Source organism: Rousettus aegyptiacus, unplaced genomic scaffold (genome assembly GCF_014176215.1).
Source record: "Rousettus aegyptiacus isolate mRouAeg1 unplaced genomic scaffold, mRouAeg1.p scaffold_m13_p_13, whole genome shotgun sequence".
Taxonomy (NCBI): Eukaryota; Metazoa; Chordata; class Mammalia; order Chiroptera; family Pteropodidae; genus Rousettus; species Rousettus aegyptiacus.
The window spans coordinates 72,402,601-72,426,165 of record NW_023416288.1 but is presented as its reverse complement, the minus strand read 5'-3'; the positions used below and the strand labels follow the sequence as shown (position 1 = coordinate 72,426,165).

At 32.7% G+C, this 23,565-nt stretch overlaps 1 protein-coding gene across 9 annotated transcripts in view; it reads right to left on the bottom strand.

The window, feature by feature from the left end:
* Positions 1 to 6,099: 6,099 nt before the first annotated feature.
* TFEC (transcription factor EC) overlaps positions 6,100 to 23,565 on the bottom strand; it is a 185,724-nt gene continuing 168,258 nt past the window's right edge. For all 9 annotated transcript variants that reach the window (XM_016119316.2, XM_036231017.1, XM_036231013.1 and 6 more), the window contains 3 exons: positions 20,604 to 20,679; positions 8,704 to 8,851; positions 6,100 to 7,815 (listed from right to left, as the gene is read on the bottom strand). In XM_016119316.2, the coding sequence (XP_015974802.2) occupies positions 7,435 to 7,815; positions 8,704 to 8,851; positions 20,604 to 20,679 (605 nt within the window). In that variant the 3' untranslated portion in view covers positions 6,100 to 7,434. The remainder of the gene's footprint in view (positions 7,816 to 8,703; positions 8,852 to 20,603; positions 20,680 to 23,565) is intronic.

Here is a 23,565-nt window from a genome sequence, read left to right as displayed (position 1 = left end):
CTTCACACTTCCCTTACCTACAAATTAACTATCACTTAATCATTTATTAAGGAAATAGCATGTTAAGCAGGACACTGTGTTAAGTAATGTGGAATATGAAGAAAGCTAAGGTATAATTTTAGCTTCCAATGCCAATCCATCTAGTAAGGAAGGTAATCTATCCATTGTTATAAAAAAAAAAACAGCATTATGAAGATGGAATTTAAGAAGCAGTTAGCTGCTATAGCCAGAGGGAACCATGATGATAGTAACCATTGACTAGGGTGGTAAGGAAAAGCCTTAAAATAGGAAAATCTTGAAGTAGCTTTTTTAGATTAAAGAAGAAAAGGCCATAGTAAGATAGAAATTGCAAGGACTGACCTATCTTTATTGATTTGGGGACCTGTGTAGAAAAGATAATTCATCTATATCTCAAATCTACTTTTTATATTTACCAATGAATAAGTAGAAATTTATTAGAATGAATAAAGTCTCTGGTGTTCCCCTTTTAATGTCCTCAGGAATACCAAAATGGATATTATACAGCTATGTACTGCTTTCAACATAGAGTGATTGCAAAGTCTTGAAGGACTGAGAGAACTAGTCGTTCTATGTATTTATAAAAACAAGTATTTTTGAAGAGATAACCATATAACTCAAAGAATATTTTTCTACACAGATATACACAGCATCACCTTTCACCTGCGTAAGCAAATAAATATAATTTTGGCTATAGTATTGTTTGCAGCAATTTAATTTTTTCTGAACATAGTTCTTATTCTATTATTACGCTTGAGTAATTCACATGCAATGTTTCCAATCCACTTTTCCTGGCTTGTGAAACTTTTTAAGAAAATGTTAGCATTTGTAGGCACCAGATGTTTTGACATAAGGAGAAGCAATATGTAAATTTTAAGCCATGCTAGGAACAATAGCCTGCAGGCACCTTTTTCTTATTACGTGAATTATATACTTAACCACAATGTAGTCGATTCTATCAAAATCATCACCACCTAGAATGTTGTACTCTTGTCTTATGGCACCAATTAATGAAATTGATATATATTTAACTTGATGGTTATCCATTACTTAACATTATTGTATTTTACCACTTAACTATCCCATTGCTAGAACTCTGCAGATTATATTGCTAACAACAGTTTGGGGATGGGTTTTAATATTCCTTCTAATGGTCAATAAAATCAATCCTTGTGTTATATCTAAGTGGTTTATAGCTGTGTGTGGCATTTATTTTAACAAAAATATTAAAACCTGTAACAATTTTGTTCTTTTTCATGTTTTTTACTAAATTCAGAATAAGGTGTGTATGTGTGTGTGTGTGTGTGTGTTTCTAATAGAAGAAATTAAAGATAGCTTCAGATGTTCCCTAGACATAGGTTCAAATAAAGAATAACAAAATAATAATAATATGTTTTTATGTGTAGAGATCTTTCTAATATCAAGAGATTAGAAAATGTTTTTATAAGCTCTCACATGACCACACATGTCTTTATCTAAATACACCATGCATGTGAATACAATAATCAAGCGTAAAATCCATTCATTCATCTATCTTTTCAGTCTAAATAGTGTCAAAAACTCATCCTGACTTATTTTACCTGTATTAGATTGGTTATTCCTTTCCACATAGAAGTTATTATATTTATTAGTATTTTTGGCACTGATAATGCTTTAAGAAAAATACGTACAACTTTCTTTAAAAAGCAACGAACCTATATTTGAACACAGAATACCATGTTTTATAGTAAACTCAGAGCTGTCCTGTTTTATTAATTTTGAAGCCAGTATGTCAAAAAAAATGTATAAACATGGTATTAAATATTAGAAAGTCTTAACATTTAACTGAAATCCTTAATTTCGTTATCATGGGATACATCTAGTCAATACCAATTAGCAGCTTTAAAATGTTTTACATATTAAAATACATTATTCTATTTATCCTAGATTGTCTGGGGACCATCTAGTATATTAAAAGATTTTGCAGAGTTTCTTAGTGATTTCACTGCTACAATTATGCCTGTTAGCAATTTTGCAACATTTTAATAAATATTTTCTATAAATCAAAACCATAACAGCATGAAGAAGCAGATGGCAGGAGACTTTATTATAGAATGTAACAATTATTTTCATTAATAGGGAAATAGTGGATCATCGTTTTCAGTATGGACTATGTAGTGAGCAGTTGTCAACTGTAAAGTCTCATGGCTGTTAACTATCTTTTCAGATGACAGTTAACCCATATTTTGTATTTTCCAGTATAGTCTATACACAAAAGCAGAATAAAAAGTATATTAAAACATTAAATAATTCTATGCTTTACTTTAATATAAGCAAAGAAAACATTGGCACATTTTTAAAAGTATGTGTACAGAGACTCATGTATTAGAGTACACCAGTGTTCTTCATTTTCTTAGAAAATAAGACACATTATTTTGTTATTAAAAATGAAAAATAGCAATAATTATAAATTTTATAGTCTTATTTCACTAACAACATTTTCTTGATCTAACCAATGTTAGATTAAAATTACAGAAATATTACTTCAGCTATTCATATATATAAAATGCTATTAAAGTCAAAGATTTTAAACTACATTGTTATTATTAAGATTAAATAGTTAAATTAATTTTAGCCTTGTATGCCATAACCAACAGCAATGCTATTAGACCCTTGATTTTAGTTAGCTTTTAAACTTCAGTAGTCATGTATTAAAGAATAATATAATATGTAACTTCCTGATTATACATAATTCTTTCAACAAAGTAACAGTACCCCATTTCCTTTACATATTTTCTATTTCGTTTGTTATACATAACCACTAGCTTTAAATAACAAAAATAAAATTTATTTCATGGGGAAAAAATACAGAATTTTCAGAATAAAATGGTAGTGCAGTAATGGGAGAAGTAACATTGCAAACACAAAAGTCTTTATTTTTTAATTCTTGAAGTCTACTGGACAAATGTAGAAAAAAGACATTTTACTGAGGATTTAATCAATGAAAAAAAAACAAGAAAAATCATTTGCATGTATAGAAATACATATACAATAAGACAAAAGGTTCTCTTTTATGTATAAAGCAGCAGATAATAGTATTACATCATTAGAATAGTTGAATCTAGTAGAAGCTTTTTTAAATCAAAATAACTATTTATCGATAATCTCTTATATGCTCATATTTTCTATGAACCTCACAGAAAAAAAATGTAGAACAGAGAAAACTTTTAAAACTATTTTTATCATTTTTGAAGTTTCTTTGTTTACAAAGTAAAAATCATACAAATGATAAAATATTGGTATATGAATGGATAATAATTACAGAAAGGTAATATGACACTTAATATCAGCAACACTAAATGTACTTAGTATTTATTAAGTAAATATAATAAAATCTTTGTATAACTTACACTAACTCAAATCAACATCTTATACTTATTAACATGCAGGGCACTGGAGGGGCAAATGATGTAATTCCACATAGCATATATAGGCTGTGCCATTATCAATACTAAAGCAAAATTCAATCCTTCAGGTGTTTTTAAGAACCCAGATGGTTGATCTAGTGCTGATAACACAAAAATGGTTAATTGATTCCAGTTTTTATCTGCATTTTAGAAAGCATAAGGTTAGTATCTCAAAGCCTAGACACATTGTAAAAACATTATGTCATTTATTTATTTAAATATTGAAATTCCACAATGTTAAAACAGCAAATACTGTTACAACAGTATTTTCATAATACCTTGAAGTACAAGAAAATGCCAATATGACTCTATCAAGACAAAGAAAGAACATATTCTTTTTTACACTGTAAAACCTAAATTCTCCCTGACATAAAGGTAAGTGAACATAACAAATTAAGACTCGTCATATCTAATTTTTTTCAAGTAATAGCTATTTAATATTTTTACAGTCATGTAAATGGATAAAAAGGAATTTAAAAAGGAGGAGGAATGCTGTTTCTCAATGTCCTCAGCTCATCTAGCTATTTATTATTTAGCGCTTTTGTACTGACATAAAGCTAGAGTCACTGATATCACATTAATAAACTGAGGAAATATGGTCTGTTTATATATTCTTCAGTTATGAGAAAAGTTTGAGAAGAAATAATACTAGAAAAAATTATTGAAGAGATAACTAAAAACAATAGAAACATGTTCTCTTATTTTTCACAAAGTTTTTAGCTTTGTAACTATGAATTAATTTTTGAATGAACAGGCTTGGTTAATTATATATTAACAGTCTGGTGATAGTTAATGCTTTTTGTGACAAAGTTGTTGGATAAATATGCCTCCTTTACTGCTATGAGAAGCCCGATTGTTGCAAAAATATTCTAGACAATCAATTTTCCCAAGATTTACTTCTGATTCTTAATCAAATAATTTTGCTTTTGAATTTATAATATTTTTACTTCAATATTTATTTGTGTTGATTTAAAATGTTATTGTCAGATGTTTACAACATCAAATAGTCATAGAGAAACTGATCTATAAATATGTTACATAAATATATAGCAGAAGGCATATAGATATGATGGAGTGTTTAAAAGAGGACTATTTTATAAATGGATTTCCTTAGCAAATAGTCTAGTGTTTGGTACACTTTCACTTTCCTATGAAACCTCACCTAACTATTGGTGTAAAGATAATGATATTCTGATAACTAGGGCTCCCTCCTCCATCATTATATGTAACATTAACTATGCACTTCGTTCTTGATAGATACATCACTACCATGCTATCTATTAAAGTAACAGACCTGTTAACAATAATTCTTCACTTGGAACCCAAGGAGATAATCAGAAGTTTCCTAAAACCTCTTGGTGCATGCGAATTTTTGACATTATTCACAATTCTGTATTTTTCTGGTGAAAGGGTCTATAACTTTTGTGACACAACACCACTCTTCACTCAGTCTTTAAAAATCCATTACTCATTTTATAATTTCCTAATTGTTATTATAATCTGAGAGTAGCAACAGATATTAACTCCCTTTCCAGATGGCTTTTGTCCAGACTTTACCATACTGTGTCAAGTTCTTAAAATTAGCTAAGACTATAAGTAGTATTTTAACAGAATGGAAAATGATGATGAAATAATGACATCAGAGTAAGTCTTCTCAGAACAGGAAGAGAATAATAGATAATATGAGAAAAGAAATTAGCCTCTATCTAGAATGATGTTTTCCATGGACCCAAAAATATATTCCTTCTCTAACATTTGCAATGTTAAATTAAATTACTAACTCTTTAGTGAAGTGGAATTTTGTTATAAAGTTAAAAGTATATAATGTTCTGAAAATTCTTACAGAAGTGTATCTTATTGCTCTCTTTTATGTATCATATTACAGGTGAATTTATCTATCTGGCTTTAATAACTGTTCCTGTAATTTGAGAATTATTTTTTCCATGTCAAACAATGCACACTATTTTAATTCTCCAAACTCCAAGCTAATGCTGTAAGCTAAACCTGAGATAATTATTATACCATTAAAATTGAATATTTTCTCACTTTCATTAGCATTAATTTCAAGTTTTGTGATGGTATATTTTCCATGTTAGCAATACCTAAAACCCTGAAAAATGTATCACCAAGTTAATATTCATGAAAAATTACATCTTAATCATGTTAGTAATATATACAAATATCTTAATTTTTAGGCATCTCCCTTCTAACAAAAATTCTATTTTTATTATGTCATGTCATCATAAGTTTTCAGACTTTAACAACCTGTTGCCAAGATTATTTTCTAGAATTCTCCAAAAGGAATCTTCTAGGTGGCCAGGTGAATGTTCTATTTCTAATGAATGTACCATTAAGATACTTCCCCAGCTTATTCTCATTTTTATCGTCTGGTTGATATTATTCCTCTGTCTTTTCTCCCCTTCACTCATTTTATGCTTTTAAGAGAAGTTAAATCCTGCTCTTCTCATAGACTTTTGTGGTTCTTCAAACTTCATTCATTTTCATTTTCTCTGACCTCTGTATTTATATCTTATGCTGCTCCATGTAGTCTTTAATTCTACATGTTTATCTTTTGTTGTTGTTACTCACGTAGCCTTGTTAACTCCCCAAGGAATAAGACCACATCTGGCTTATCTGTTTCACATTTTCACAGAACCTACTAAAGTTATGTATATTCCTCCAAAAATACTCATTGATTAAATGACCACTCGTGGAGGGACAGCACAGAGCAACATACTTGGTAAGTCAGTTCTCAATCTTCAAACAAGTTCAAGAGAGAAAATTTGAGGAGCACATCATAAATATAAATATTCTTAATAAATGCTAGGAAAGCTAGCAAAAATCATAGGGTACTCTAAGTACTTATGAGAATAGAACTTTAACTCAAAGTTGAATGTAATAACAGTTTTTATTTTACAAATTATTTTCAGTTGGTAATCTGACTTTAAATATTTTGTCATTTTTGAGCAAAACTATATCAGCAACTAATTGATTTACATCCAATATTGGACATAGTAATAAGTTTAAATACCTGACAAATTGTCCTAGTAGCAGGATATTTATACTTCATTTGCTGAAATTGTTTACCCAACATCTCTTTTTGATGAAGAAAAGAGAATTTGGAATGTGATTTGTGATGTAGAATAGAAAATCAAAAGAAGGAAGGGGAAAAAAAGAATACATTCTACTTGCATCGTGTGCATGTGTGTGGAGGTATGTTTGTGTGAAGGGATGAAATTCTAGTCCATATTCTTGAGGAAAGTATTTAATGTATTCCTTTTTCTGAATAGAGCATGTCTCCATAAATATACAAAGATGCTTTTAGAATTTGTGTAATTAGACTAAAGAAATTAGGATCTAATTTTAGAAATCAAAGTTTTTATGTATTTTACGTATTTTATTGTGGAAAATGCTAATGTTTATTGTCGATTTACTTTTCACTTACAAGTGATAGGTAATCTGTCTTTTAATTATTTCCCCATTTAAGGTTGAACATTAGACAACATGGTTACCAGGCAGTGGAGAAATGCAATGAACCACTGAATCTGTTGATCTTGATTCTTGAAAATAATGTTTAGTAGTTGAATGAAATGGAGATGGAAGTGAATAACTAAGAAAGGATTTGTATATTTCATTAGGTTTACTCTTCCCAGTCTGTCAGTTCCAATAGTACATCATCAAGTAGAGAGCTATTTCTTACATTGTATCTCTTTCTGGGAAAAAAAATTTAAGTAGACTTGGACTTTGTAGTCAAAGAGGAAAAATCATTTTAGACCTTGATGATTCATCAAAACTATACTTTTCTTCCTGCAAATTCATTCTTCTGTGGTTTTTAAATCAATCAGTTGTTCACAAACAATACATTCCTTTCAGAAAAATAAAGCCAAAGCAACACATGAAACATATAACATAATTGTATAGCACCAGCATAAAATTGTTTTCTACTTGATGAATTGAGCATGTTTATTTTTTATAATTCATCACCATCACCTGAGCTAAAACTACTTCTCCTACTGCTCTCTTTGGAAACTGCAGGGGAAGTGGCCGATAGCAGAGGATCTGTTCCAAAAGGAGATATTGTGTCATCCAGTAGCATGTCATTCAACTTTTGTTCCTCTTTCAAAGCAGCACTAAATGATAAATCTGTGAAGTGTGACAAAGGATCAGAGAAGGCCATTGCTTGATCACAGAGCTCAGGGCTTGCTCCCTGAGACAGAGTCAGGTGTTGGCAATAGTCTACTGAATTCTGCTCAAGATGAGTCTGTTGTTTGGTGACATGAGCACCTAAATCAATTGTGCCAAGTGAAGCCAAGGTTGGTAGACCATGAGCATGAGCCTGTATTTCTAGTTCCTGAAATTTCAAAAAAAAAAAAAAAAAAAAAAAATTAAATAATGACTGAAAAAAGAATATCTCTGGATAATAAATCAGAAGTATAACCAAAATTTTAACAAGTATTCAAAATAAAAAGCAATACAAATTATAAATATTATTGTGAATAATGGAATCTGTTATATTTCTATTGCCTGAAAAATAACGCTTAGGAAGAAGATTTTAAAGATTCTCCTCCCATTGTTCTTTAAAGAAATACATGAGATTTAATGGTCCCCTAGTGACTCAGACTACAATACAGCCATCTGGAGATACTGGAAAATCTTTCATTTATTTTCCTAGATTAATTTCTCACTATAAGACGATTTCGTGGAAACAAAGTAAGTGCTTTACCTACCAATAAGTATGCTTACATAAAAAAAAAAAACTTGAGAATAATGAAAACTCATATTTTGATATTTTGTGTCACATGAACAGATGAGGAGTGACAATATAAAACAGCACTATATGCCTTGAGGCAATGAAATACATAATAATCTTACTGAAGAAATAAAAGGGGAAGGGGAGACTTTAGTGTCCAATATTATCTACAGAAACAAATGTTTTACTTTATTATTTTTCTTTAGGCTGAAATAATATTGTGTGTTTTTATAAAAAGTTCTATTTTCTGTATTTTACAATTAGTTGCTGTCATTCATTATATATTTGTAAAGTCATCTTGATCTTAAATTTCTAATGAAAACCAAATTGAAATAACCTAATTCATGAACTTTTAAAAGGCAATAAAATTATTTTTCAGAAAGAAAAATCATTGTTCATAAGAAAAAATTAAATGAGACCAGTGAATAAAACTGATAATGGGTTAGTCATGTTTAAGCTATATGGTTTGTGGCAACATTCTTATAAAACCTGAATCCGGAGTAGAAGCCGCCTGTTAGCCTGCTCTAATTTCTTCTGTCTGTGTTCTAAGTCTCGGGCTCTCTGTTGTTCTTTTTGTAGCCACTTGATGTACTCCACTGATGCTTTTAGAATGGTTCCTTTGTTCCAGCGCATATCACTATAGAACGGAGAGATAACCTTTTCACAATTGTGCATGTCAGCAGAATTCATAAGAACTTACGAAATCTTTTACATTAATATGAAATAATGATTTACATGACTATTATTCACTTTTAGATATTATTGCTTCTGAATAGAAATTTTAATAGAATAGTTAAGAAGCCCTTATATAGTAAAATTAATCCCAGAATGAAAATAAGTGTCAAAAGAAAGTAATAAAGTGACTTTTTGTGGGAGAGCTAAATGCAATATCATGATTCTACCATTACAGTTTTTATATTTTTAGTGAAAATTGCTTTTATTATTAACTCCAAGATTAAAATCTATGTGCGGTATTTCTGCATTAATGAACAAGGAAATGTACATTACTGAAGACTTAAGCCTAAATTTTTTAAGATCATTTCAAATGTACCAATCTTTTAGCCTACTTTCTAATAAGGTTGCTTTTATGCTCCTAAGGAAAAAAATAAGGTCCCTCCTGAATGGTGATCCTGAGTGATTGTGAAAGAAATCAGAGTTTGGCAACATCACTTTATGCAATAGAGCAAAACCTTCTAAAATTATTAGGCAAATTTTTCTGTATGAAAAAAATCAATACTTTTTTAAAAAGCCATATTCCTATTTTTAAATAAGCTTAATGTAAGTCATACAATTCAACATTACCAGTTAATGTTGAACCTTTTAGGCTTTAGCTTAGAAAAAATTATTAAAACTTATTTTTGAGACAAGGGAATGATAAATCTGGAATTACAGAACAGGCTACTGATTTTAATATCTGGAAACATACATCAATGAATTTAATACTATGTGAGAATTGATAATATGTGTAGAGTATGAGGCCAAACTAATCACTAAGTTAACCTGAGCTATTAGAAAACCTTAATGAATTTTCAACTTAGAGTCATGAGGTGTTTTAAATGCAACATAAAGTAAACATGTAGGGAAATTTTTTTAAAGATATTATACTGCATATATTTTTAGTTTATATGATCTTATGAACTTCATATATATTTATTAAATGACCTGAAGTAGAAAAATACACTTTTAGAAAAAATCTGGCTTGCATGTGCCTCTTTGGCAGTTCTTATTAAATGACAATTCCTTGAGCTGTAACAAATTAAAGGGAGCTCCATTTTACTACCAACAGGTGAAAAAGTTTATTAGGGCCTGAATAAGCCATCTTCTACTGAAATGCAACAAACCATTTGGTGTTTGTTTTAAGTTTGAAAATGCTTTGTCAGTTCTCTAGGGTCATAATAGATGCTGGTCTCATTCTTCTCGCAGTGATTTATCTGGTGGTAGAAAAGCTATGAAAAAAGAAGCTACTTTTGTCATTAAACCAAGAAGGTATCTGTAGTTGAAAAGTGTAGTGAACTTCTGAATTAAAACTCAAGCAGTAGCAGAAGCCATATGGTCCCAATTTTGTTTCATTTCTTCTCATGGGAAGAAAATCTTAAGGAATAGAAGAACTAAGATGAAAATGATAACCTTAGCCAACTTTGAAGTTTAAAGTAGTTTATTTAGATCTAAAATAAACCTTCAAAATGGTGGTAGAAACTGCACAGTAGATCTTTCAATTTCTTCCTGATGTCATTTGCACTAAATTTTTAAAAGTTCACACTGTTGTAAAGCCATTTTTTATATATGAGGTTTCTTCTTAAAATATTTTGTTTTCCTTACTAATTAAGGAGATGTGTGCCTCTCTCCCAAGACAATATCAAGCAGCTAAGCATTAAAAACATTCTATGTGACAGTAACAATAACACATATAAAGGCATGCCTAAGAAATAAATGTAGGTACAGGCTATTCATTTTCTTTTTTCTTTGATAATATTTTTTAACTTTATAAATACAGTTGGCATACAATATTATTTTCGTTTCAGGTGTACAACATAATGATTAGACATTTCTGTAACTTACAAAGTAATCTAGTACTCATCTGACACTGTACATAGTGATTACAATATTATTGACTATATATTTTTTGTGCTACACTTTACTTCCCCATGACTATTTTGTAACTCCCAATTTGTACTTCTTATTATCTTCTCCTTTTTCAACTTGACCCCTCAACCTTCCTCCCCTATGGCAACCATCAAAATGTTCTCCATATTTATGAGTTTGTTTCTGTTTTGTTTGTTTGTCTATTTTGTTCTTTAGATTCCACATTTAAGTGAAATCATATGACATTTGTCTTTATCTGACTTACTCCAGTCAGCACAATATCCTCTAGGTCCATCCATGTTAATGAAGATGGCAAGATTTGGTTTTGTTTTTATGGCTGAGAAATATTCGATTGTATATATGTGCCACCCCTTTATCCTTTCATCCATTGATGAACATCTAGGTTGCCTCCATATCATGACTATTGTAAATAATGCTTCAATGAACATATGGATTCACATATCCTTTCGAAGTAGTGTTTTTGGTTTCTTAAGGTAAATACCCAGAAGTGAAATTACTGGGTCCTTCTTTGTCTCTTGTTATAGCCTTCGTTTTAAAGTCTACTTTGTCTGGTATGAGTATTGGAACCCCATCTTTTTTGTTTGTTTCCATTTTCATGAAATACCTTTTTCCATCTCTACTTTCAGTCTTTGTGTTTTGATCTAAAGTGAGTCTCTTGTAGGTAGCATATGTAAGGGTCTTGTTTTCTTATCCATTCAGCTACCTAATCTTTTGACTGGAACATTTAATGCATTTACATTTAAAGTGTTGATAGATATGTAGTTGTTGCCATTTTATTATTCATATTTTTAATCTTTTAACTTTCTTCTTCTTCTTCTTTAAGAAGTTCCTCTAACATTTCTTGCAATACTGGCTTGGTGGTGATGAACTCCTTTAGCTTTTTCATCTCTAGGAAGCTCTTTATCCTTCAATTCTAAAGGATAGCTTTGCTAGATAGTGTGATATTGGTTGTCAATTCTTGCTTTTCATCACTTTGAATAGTTCATGCCAGTGCCTTCTTGCCTATAAAGTTTCTCTTCAAAAATCAGCTCACAGTCTTATGGGAGGTCTCTTGTAGATAACTAACTGCTTTTAAGATTCTTACTGCTTTTAAGACTCTGTCTTTACGTTCAGCATTTTAATTATGGTGTGTCTTGGTGTGGGCCTTTTTGGATTCTTCTTGTTTGGGACTCTCTGCATGTCCTGGGCTTGTGTGTCTATTTCCTTTGCCAGGTTAGAGAAGTTTTCTGTCATTTCTTCAAGTAGGTTCTCATTTTCTTGCTCTCTCTCTTTTCTTTCTGGTATTCCTATGATCTGAATGTTGTCCCAGAGGCTCCTTTAACTATCCTCATTTTCTTGTATTTTTTTTTCTGTTGCTGTTCTGATTTGGTGTTTTCTACTAACTTATCTTCTATGTCTCTGATTCATTCCTCTGTTTCTTCTAATCTACTGTTGATTCTCTTTAATGCAGGGGTCCCCAAATCCCAGGATATGTACTTGTACAGGTCTGTGGCCTGTTGGGAACCAGACTACACAACAGGAGGTGAGCAGTGGGCAAGCAAGTGAAGCTTCATCTGTATTCTCAGCCTCTCCCTAGTGCTAGCATCACTGCCTCAGATAATTAGGCATTAGATTGTCATGGGAGCACCAATCCCTGGTGACAAAAAGGTTGCCACCACTGCTCTAATGTATTCTTCATTTCAGTTATTATATTCTTTATTTCTGACTGGTTCTTTTTTATGTTTTCTATCTCCCTTTTTATGTTTTTTAACTCCTTATTAAAGTTTTCACTGAGTTCATCTACTCTTCCCCTAGGTTCATTGAGTATCCTTATAAACCACTGTTTTGAACTCTGCATCTGGTAGATACAAAGCTTACCTCCACTTTGTTTAGTTTTTTTTCTCTCTCTCTCTCTTTGTTCTGTTCTTTAATTTGGGTCATGTCTTTGTCTCTCCATTTCGGTTGCCTCATTGTGTTTGTTTAGTAGGGCTACTATTAGGTAGGGCTAATATGTCTCCCGGTCTGAGTAGAGTGACCAATGTAGTAGGTGTTCTATGGGGCCCAGTGACTCAGTCTCTCTGGTTACCTGAGTCAGGTGCTCCAGGTGTGTCCTTTGTATGAGATGCGTGTGCCCTCCCGTTGCAGTTGAGCTTCGGTTGCTGTTCACAAATCAATGAGAGGGATTGATCCTTGGGTTCATTGGCTGTGGGGACTGGCTTGTGACTACAGTAGAGAAGCTGATGTGCAAGGGTTGACCCCATGAAGCAGGATTTGCTTTAGCAGGGCTCTGGTGCCTTTAATATGCCTTTTGGTTGTATCACTCTGGGATATAGCCCTAGCTGGTGCTCTGGCTTAGTCCAAATCCAGCCAAAGGGTGTGCTGGCCCTGAGGTCTCCTGGGAGGGGCCCCATCAAAGGCCACATTCAGCAGCATCCTGAGCCCTGCCTGGGGCCACTTGGCATGAGCAACCAAGCAATACACAAATGGATGGCACCCATGGTGGGCTTAGAAGTTTTTCAAAAAGCCAACCCACAAATTGAGGCTGGCTACCACTTGTGAGGCTCTTGGGGGTACTCAGCAGGAGGTATGGGGGCATGCCAAGGCCAGATGCTGCTTGTTTGGGGTTTGTGAACCTTTGAAAGATTTTGAAAAAATTCACAGCATGAATATGTATGGAAAAGGCCATTTGTATGGAAAAGCCACTGGAAGTAGTTTGGGTGGGCCTGCAAGTTGGGTGGAACAGGGTCTTAGGGGATCTCCAGAGAGGAGCAAACTGTTAGCCAGGTTGATAGAGACTCAAATATGGTGGCTGCCTGCATCTGTACACCAAGAGGTGAGGAGGGCTCAAGAAAAAAATAGTGACCTTCACCAGCACTTATGCCTGGGAGAAAGCTGCCCCTGAAATCCTTGCCCTGAAGTCAGACAATTCAGTTCTTCCATGTATGTCTCTGGTGCTGTGAGCTCCTGTCCTAGGGACAGAGTCCAGAGCAAGTGAGTCCATCAATAAATAAGTCCATGTGCAGGTCCTTAAGAGGAATGCCTGGGACTCTCATAGCCCTCTGTCTCACTTATCATAATATCTACTGATTTTAAAATCTAGATTTTTCTGATGACTTTTCGTCCTGGTACTGGAATCCTGCACTTGGTGGCTCGGCATGGGGCTGAGATACTTGCTGCTCCTGGGAACCTCCAAAGCCTAGATATCTTTCTGAATTTTCAAGTGTCAGACACAGTTGCGAAAACAGCTTGTTTTGTAACTCCACCCCTCCAACTAATCTTGAAATGGCTTCTTCTGTATGTCCTTATTTGTAAGACTTCTGTTCAGCTAGAGCTCACATGATTTCCAGTGATGGTTGTTCTGTAGTTTAGTTGTAATTTTGATGTGGTATCAAGAAGAGGCAAGGACAGCATTTACCTACTCTGCCATCTTGACCATAAATAACTTTTCATTTTTCTACAAAAAAAAATTCTTTTAAGAATTTAAAACTTTTGAGGAGTTTGAATGCACTTAGAGTTAAAGCAAATAATAGAAATATACACACTAGAGTAGAAGTGTGGCCAGGCAAAACTATGGAAAATGCACAATCTGTTGTCATCTTAGGAGTGCCCATCCACTTAAAAGCATTGAAACATAAAAAAGAAAGAAAGAAGACACCATGACAGATTTATTTTTTTCTTGCATAAATCAACATTATAACTTCTAAATTAGAAAGTCTTATTAGTCTTATTTACTACCTCAACTATCATTCTTGCATAAAAGCAGGAGAAATTTCTGACCATATGGAAAAAAAAGTTCAATTTAGTAAAAAGAAAACTATAATCTGTTTTATAAATAAAGAAGTAGAAAAACAAAAGTAATTTGATAACACCAATAGAATAATTCATGGTCCGATATTTTATATTTCTAGTATGATTTTTTTTATAAATATGACTCATAAAAAGCACATATAAAGAGATTACTACCATACATCTGTAGAAGTTCTTCACTTTTTGTGTTTGCTAGTTTAGGTTTTTTTTGTTTGTTTGTTTGTTTTTACCATTGGTCAGGCGGTTATCATTATCTAGTAGTTTCGGTTTTTTTTCCCTCGACCTAGGTATCTCAACTATAGCTATTCACTACATTATTGTTATTTTTCAATTTATTTATTTTAATCAGTTTCAAGTATGTAGTACATTGGTTACACATTTATATAGTTTGTAAAACACCCCCCCAAATTGCTCCCTCCCTCCCCTGACCCTCCACCTAGCCAATGTATTAATGCTAACTACATTCCCTATGCTGTGCTCCCCATCCCTGTGACCATCTACTGGCTACTAATTTTTACTTCTTTAACCCTTCACCTCATTCTTCCAGCCCCCCCAACCTCCATCCCCTCCGTCCACTATATTCGTGAGTCTGTTTTTGATTAGTTTTTTTTTTTTAATTATTTCTTTGATTCTGTATATAAGTGAAATCATATAGTATTTATTTTTTCTGTCTGACTTAAATACCTTCTAGGTCCATCAAAGTAATATCTTCTTCCATCCCCTTCCTTTTAGTCTGTGTGTGTCTTTTACAGGCAACACGTAGGGGTCTTGTTTTCCTTTCCATTCATCCGCTCTATCTTTTGGTTAGAGCACTTAATTCTTTTTCATCTGAGGTATTTATTGAAAGGAACGTAGCTGTTAACATTCTTTATTCCTGTTTTTGATACATGTTTTTTCTTCTTAAAGAAGTCCCTCCAACATTTCCTGTAATACTGGCTTGGTGGTGATAAATTCCTTTAGCTTATTTTTGTCTTGGAAACTCTTTATCTGTCCTTCGACTCTAAATGATAGATTTGCTGGATAAATTATTCTTAGTTATTGATCCTGGTTTTTTATCATGTTGAACATTTTTTGCCAAGCCCTTCTGTCTTGCATAGTTTCTTTTGAGAAATCAGTTCTCTTATAAGTAATTAGCTGATTTTCTCTTGTTGCTTTTAATATTCTTTCTTTGTATTTAACCTTTGGTATTTTAATTACGATGTGTTTTGGTGTGGGTTTCTTTGGATACCTTGTTTTGGGGATTCTCTGAGCTTCCTGGAGTGTGATGTCTATTTGCTTCACCAGGTTAGGGAAGTTTTCCATCATTATTTCTTCAAACAGCTGTTTAATATCTTGTTTTCCTTCAGGTACACTAATTAGATGGATATTTTGACCCTTAATAGTGTCCCACATGCTCCTTAAATTATTTTTATAATCTTGACATCTTTCTTCTTGCCATTCTGATCGAGAGTATCCTTGGCTTTCCCATCCTCTAGACAGGTTATTTGATCTTTTTCTTTATGCACTTTGTTTACTCTTTTGTTTATTCCATTTAATATACTTCTCATCTCAGATAATGTGCTCTTCATTTCAGACTAGTTTCCTTTTTTAATTTCCATTTCCATTTTAATTTTTTATCTCCTGGTTAAAATTCTCACTGAATTTATCCACACTTCCCAAAGTTTATTGAGCATCTTTATAAGCAGTGTTTTAAACCCTGCATCTGTTAGATTACTTGACTCCATTTTTCTGGATCTCTGTTCCATTCTCTCATATGATTTCTGCTTCTTTGTCTTTCCATTTTGGCTACCTTTCCTTATTTGCTTCTAAGTACTAAGCAAAACTCCTAAATCTCCCAGTCTTAGTGTGGATTTGTGAAGTAGGTGTCTAGTGTCACAGTCCTGAGATGGGTCCAGCTGCAGGCCAAATTTAGCCCTAGACTCTGCTTCTCTGAGGCCACCTGTTAAGATACAGGAAGTAAACGACAGATGCTATGCTTATAGTTATCTCAAAAAGCCACAGCAGAAAATAAGGCCAGCTCCCTCCAGTGTGAGTCTAGACACTGCTCAGCAAAGAGCACCTGACTTGCTGAGGATACACCTGCATGTGGCTTGGGCGGGGCCATGAGTTGGGGGAGGTGGGTTTTCAGGGAATCCTCTGGGCAGAGCGACCTCTATTATCCAGTTTGAAGACATCTCAGCTATGGAGACAATGGATACTGCCAACACTTCTGTACCTGGGGGGGTCTCACCTTGGCCCTCACTCCAACAATATCTCCCTGTAGGTCCCTGGTACCCCCTGCACGCAGCCAAAGCAGCACTGATGCTCAGAGCGAGCAAGTCCATCACTGCAAAACTTCACTCACAGATGCAGCCCCTTTAAGAGGTGTCTGCCACTGCCACTGCCTCTGTCTCACTCAGCAGCTCAAGACTGGGCAGCCCTGCATTTTTGCCCCGTTCTACCTTCTGCCATTGCAGCATGCTTTCTTGGATCTCTCCCTAGTTTTATGGCTTGTTCATCTAGATCCTACGAGATTTTTCCTTGCTACTGTTACTTGTTTCCATCATAGCTTTGATTTGGTTGTCAGAGGGATGAACAGAGCCTCTATCATCTACACCATTTTAGTTGCCCTCCCACTGTATTATCTTTCCTTCTGACCTTATGATTCTGACATAGTAAAGAAATACAAATTTCTGAATATTTTTGATAAATATAAATGGCAACTTTATATAATTTAAAATGTCTTCAGGTATTAGTTTTGATTTTTTTCCTAAGCCAATCCCTAAGTTTGTTCTAATTATGAGCTAGAAAGGTCCTTAGAGGTCAACCACTCCAAGGTTCCTGCTATTTTCAGGTCATGTTTAGAAAAAGAAACTCAGGTCTCCTCTGTCAATTAAGTAATCTTTCTGAAAATCTTTGGCTCTCCCACTTTTTCAAGTGCATGTGCCATAAGAAATATATTTTTTTATTGTGACTCAGTAAATTCTTAGGTCATAAAATTACAACAAAGTTTTCACAAGTTTTTACTATCCTTAAGCATTATATTATATTATATTAAGCATTATAATATATTAAGCATTATATTAATATATAATATTTTTTTAAATGCTAATCTTCCTTCTTTGTTTAAAAATGCTGGATCTGTCTCATTTGATTGATTTCATGATCATTAATAGATTATGGTACAATTTGAAAAATTCCATACTAGACAATTTTACAATCTGGTATATTTTCTTAATTTTTAAAAGAGAAACTAATCTTATGTGTTTTAATGGTTGTTGTCACCTACTCAACAAATCAGTCTGAAACTTGTTAAACTCAAACTGAAATCATGTTTGATTTTTTTTAATGTGTTTTAACTTTATTATTGCTGTAACATGGTAATAACATTTCTTCAATGTAAAACTTACTTCCTTTATTTTATCCCCACACTGTTTTACAATTAATTTCATTTTCTGTAACTTTTATATTATCCATAGTAGCATCTAAAAATTAATAAATGAATTTAAAATAATTTCATAGAGTAAATGGCTACACCTTAGGCCCATACTTTACTTCTCAGGTGAAGTGAATTTTATGAAGTTACATTTTGAATTCAATCATGAGACTCACATTGGTAAACCCTACAAAGGGACACTAAAGTAACAGCTGAGGCCACAGCAAGCCAAAGGATAAGATATGTTGAAATAGAATCAGTAATTGAATGTCTTGAATGCCACAACTGGCTGTAAAGTTTATTTTCTACCTAGAGTGTATAGACAGATTCACATACAGATTCAACATCTGACTAATTAATATTTTCAATTAGACCAAAAATAACTATAATTTACCTACATATAATACAATTAAAATAAACAACAACCCCCCTTTCTGATATCCATAAAGAAGAGAAAGATACTTAAGAATGCTTAAAATGAAGTTTTCCAAATTATAATTCCTTTCAAATATATTATGTAATAAACTGACTTTTTGTTTCTAGATCAGGGGTAGACAAATTACAGCCTTCGGTCTCTTTATGTCAATAAAGTTTCATTGGACACAGTTATGCTCATTCATATACATATTTTCTATGTCTTCTTTCATGTTATAATTGTATCGTTGAATGATTGCAACAGAGACTATATGACCCACAAAGCTTGAAATATTTACTATGGGACCCTTTTCAGGAAAAGTTTGTCATCTTTTGTTTAGTGAACTAAAACTAGAAAAGAGGTTTTTATAACCAAAGCTTCTATAAAAATGGAGAGTAATAACAATCTCTCACATAAGCTTTATAATTTATATAGTGTTCTCATCCATATTATTTGATTTTTTTTTTTTTTGTAGAAGCACAGTCATACCATTGGTGTCTTACAGGCATAGTGACATCTGAAGATATTCGGTTAAGCTCCAGATTCCTATCTTACAGTCTCATCTGTTTTCTGCGTATAACTGTGCCCTGGTATTGTGAGTTAGTTTTACCAGTTATAGAAAAAGCTCCCTTAACTGATCTTTACTTAATTACTTTCAGGAAAAATTAACGTTCTCCATTCTCTTTGTGACACCCACCGACTATCGTTAGAACAAAGTAGATAATAAAGACCATTAGGCTACTTTCTTATATACCCAGATACTTCTGTTATTCTGTGGCAGCATATACTTAATGAGAGGCTGTAAATTAAAGCCCTTTTACTTACTATTATGATAATATCAACAAATTGTAAGTACATTAATTAATGAAATATGAATGAAAATAAAGCATTTATAAAAATAGTTATTGATTTTAGGAAAGTTAGATTAAAAGTTTTGGAAAACCTCAATTAAAATGTCAGTAAAGGTAGATTGCAAAAAAAAGTGCTGCAACAAATCAGGGTGTAAACATTTTTAAAAAATCCATCTATACTTAAGTTGTCTAAGTTTTTGTTTTATTTTAAAGAAATTAAAATAGACTATATATTTTAGTACAGTTAAGTAAGACAATAATTGAAACATTCAAATAAAAAGGTTTTATATCACATGTTTGGTAAATAAATATGCATTTTATATTTTAAGTGTTAAAAAAATCATACCAGGAAAACGGGTATTTTCTCTGCTAATAGAAAGAATTACATGCTTAGTGACTTTAAGAAATTTGAGCATTAGTGACAGGGCCCTAAGACTAAGCTCTGCAGACTCTCTATTTAGTACCCTTTAGGCCATGCTCTTCTCTATCGAATATACCCATGAGGATAAGTATTACATTTTCTTTTATTACAAATTATTGAATTATCTGGATAAATTAGAACATGTGGATTTAGGGAAAGGGTATTTCTGAATTTCACAAAAATATCACTTTATCAAATATCATTGTTTCTGAATAATAGATGAGGGGTCAGTTCTTAGTTTGAATGAAACATGTTTCAAGTCATTATTAATGCTACAGATCATGTTTTTATGATTTTTGAGAAACATTCAACATTCTTAATTGATAATTTAATCAATTATTTTCTGACATCCTCAAACATCTTGCTTAACTGATTTTGTATGTATATGACACCAAAATCTGGCTAAAAATTTTATTGAAGTAATCAATTATTAGTTGACATCAATCAGCATGTTTTTACAACTCCTTTTTTTTTACTTGAATATCTCCAGAATTTTGGAACCTCTGAAAATTCAACAATTCAATTTTCATGTACGCATAAATGCTACATTGAGAGAATTACTAAAACCATAAATTGAGCATATCAGTGTCATAGACAGCATTTGACATTACCACTACATTTGTCAATACTGGTGTTATACAGAAAGACTCATTATGAACTGAGAAGAAATAATTATTTCTTATAGCTCAAAAAGACAAGTGTTAGTGACAACCTTGATGCTTAATAACAAATAGCCTTGAATAGATATTTAGAAATAAGTCCAGGAGCCTTACCTTTACCATAAGCTGCTTAGTTTCCTAGTTGTTAGTTCTCCTCCCACCCATTTTTTTATGGGGGGGGGGGCGGGGAAGGCTACTGAAATCATAACATTATTATAGAAATGACTGTTGAACTCACGGGTCGTTAGACTTTGGAATAAGAGTGCCAAGCTCCTTGATTCGGTAATTAATATTATACCTTCTTCTTCTTTCAACTATTAAAAAAGAAATATTATTTATTGTTCTCATTAAAGCACAATTCAATTTGGTCAGCTGTAAACTTTCTTATTAATTTTTCAAAATCAATGAGCAAAAAAGTTTTTTTTTAGTTAAAGAGTACTCAAAATAAAAGTTCAAATATGTTTTATTCTAAAGTTGAAAATAGCAATATTAGAATTATGATTCTATTATTCATAATGCTTTAAAAACATTTTCTCCTAAAACATGTTCTTATTCTTTGAAATGCTATAATATTTATGCTATAATATTACTCATACTGAAATACGTATATATGTGTATTCTATTTGATCATTATTTGATACATATGCATTTTGTCAGTCCATAAGGATTATAGTTTTTTGAGGTCTGCACCATGCTTTACTTTTCTTATATAATCCCCTGAAGTTCTGACACAAAGTTTAACACATAGTAGGTGTGTGTGCCCAACTAGAGCGTAACTTCCTTGAGGGCAGGGACCATTTTTTCCTCATTTTTGTATACCCAAGGGGCTTGGCATATGGGTGGTGCTAAATAAATATATGGTGATTAGACTAATTATATTTTTCCAGTTAAAAATTTTTAATAATATATAGAGCGGTGGATTTCAAATTTTGCTGTGCATCAGACATACCTAGAGGGATTGTTAAAATAGATATGTATTCCACATATAGAGATTTTGATTTTAGTATGTCTGGGTTGAGGTCCAAGGATTTGCATTTCTAACAAGCTTCCAAGTGATGCTGAAGCTGTTTGTCTAGGGGCCACACCTTGAAAACTACTAGTATAGGTTCAGAGATTGCTTTCTCTGTTTGCATTTCCATTCATTCACTGCTTATGGAAATTTTGTGCATCTAATAAATGTTCAATAAATATCAGATATACAAAACAATACAGTTTCCTATATTAACCTCCTCTAAGAGCAGTCTTATAGAGAATAGAGTAGTCTTATAGTCTACTCTACTCCTGTATCAAGAGCAACAACATATATATATTTTTAAAAGATATCATTTTTAAAGCATTCCAGGGATTGAAGGAAGAAAAAGATCATGAAGAAAAAGAATATCACATGTCAAAAATTTTGGGAAATGCTTAAACAATACATGCTTGCAGATTAAGATCTACTACCAGAAACAAGGAAAGTCATGAAAGACTATTGATTGTCTTGGCAAACCTACTCTACAAATCAATTTACCATGAAGATATTTGACCTTCGGGAATAATGCATTGGAATTCCTTTAAAATTAGAATATAATTGATTCTTGACAGAGTTTATTTTTTCTCTTTACCAATCCTATTTTCTCTGTGAATGTAATATAAAAAAATGACACTACATAAAAAAACTAAAAAGAAAATAAAGGGAAAGCTGATATAAATAAATATATATTTCACAATGAGAATTTATTAATAATTCTATGTTCATATATACTCTCCTCTATATTATAAGACAGACTATTAAATATGATGAAGAACAGCTATGAAGGATATTCATAATTTTATCTCAAAATGGGTAGTGTTTTGTCCTATTATATTTCTCCAAAATCTATTATTTAAATGCACCTTGTGTAAAATATCAGAAATGCATTCTCTACTCTTCTTAGAATGTGCTTGATATATTTTTAATATCTAATTATGAGAACTTTGGTTTCTCGATGTTTTCATATCCGCGACTAGTTATTTGTAAAGGAGACAAATTTTAAGAAATTACTGTTATTTCATGCAATATGTGGTTTCACTCTTCACAAAGTTTTTTCGTTTCATTCATTTTCGTCCTTAGATTCGGGTAAGAGGGTCTTATCCTGAGCCCATACTTAAAAGGAATCACTTTTTCCGTCTCTCACCACAACCCTCCACACTGAGCAAGGCAGTCACAGGGCCAAGGGAAGCCCTTCTAAGCTACACTCTGGATAATTCACATGAGGAATACCTTCCCAAATGCCCTGAGCCCACTTCCACAGCTTGTGCAGGCCACTTCCCAGGTCCATCCTCCTTAGGGATGACCATGACACCAGTGTGCTCACCCCCAAGATGCAGACAAGGGGCATTTGTTCACAGAGATGTGTACGAAACTTAAATGTATGTCATGAGGTGCTCACACTCATGTCTGAGGCCAGTGGCAACACAGAAGGTAATATAGGGTGGGTAAAGAAGGAGGTGGCTGGCATTGTCCCACTCTGATACTTCCACTTAGAACGCCAAGGATCTAAGAAATCTAGGCAGGTGCATTATGAACAGACAAACGCAGCTTTCACAGGTACATGTAGAATCAATTTGAGCTAATTGCATGTAAGAAAATTCCTGGTTTGTTTTAGAGCGCTAAAGTTTTAATATTTAATTTGATTTATTTTTCTTTCATTCATTCATTCATTCATTCATTCATTCATTCATTTCATTATTCTCTCATTTTTTGATTTGGCTCCCAGAACAAAAAGGTTTCACATTCAATTAGCCAAGCTCACTTGAGACAGTTAAGCACTTTAGACTTGACCAAACATTATTAAGCTCAGCACTGCTGCTAAATTACTTCTCTTGCTGTTTTTCTCCATCTCATGTGACCTGTTATTGGAGTTCAATTGACCCTAGAATGGCATCAGAGACATTTTTTTGCACAGGTGGAATTCCAACATAAGCAATACTTTTTAGATAGCTTATCACTATAAAGGGAGGAGCGGATTGACACAGAAAGATAAGAACCTGAAGTTAATGTTTCTTGCTATCTAAATGATGTAGATTTTCTAAAGTCATTTTTATCTCTTTAAGCCTTTGAGTCAATGAGTCACAACAAAATTCAAATGTAACTCATTTACATTTGAATGTGAAACTCATCTCTGTCATGAGCAGCCTTCTAGAGAGAGTGATCAAGAAGAGAATTTGAGATGTTTCAC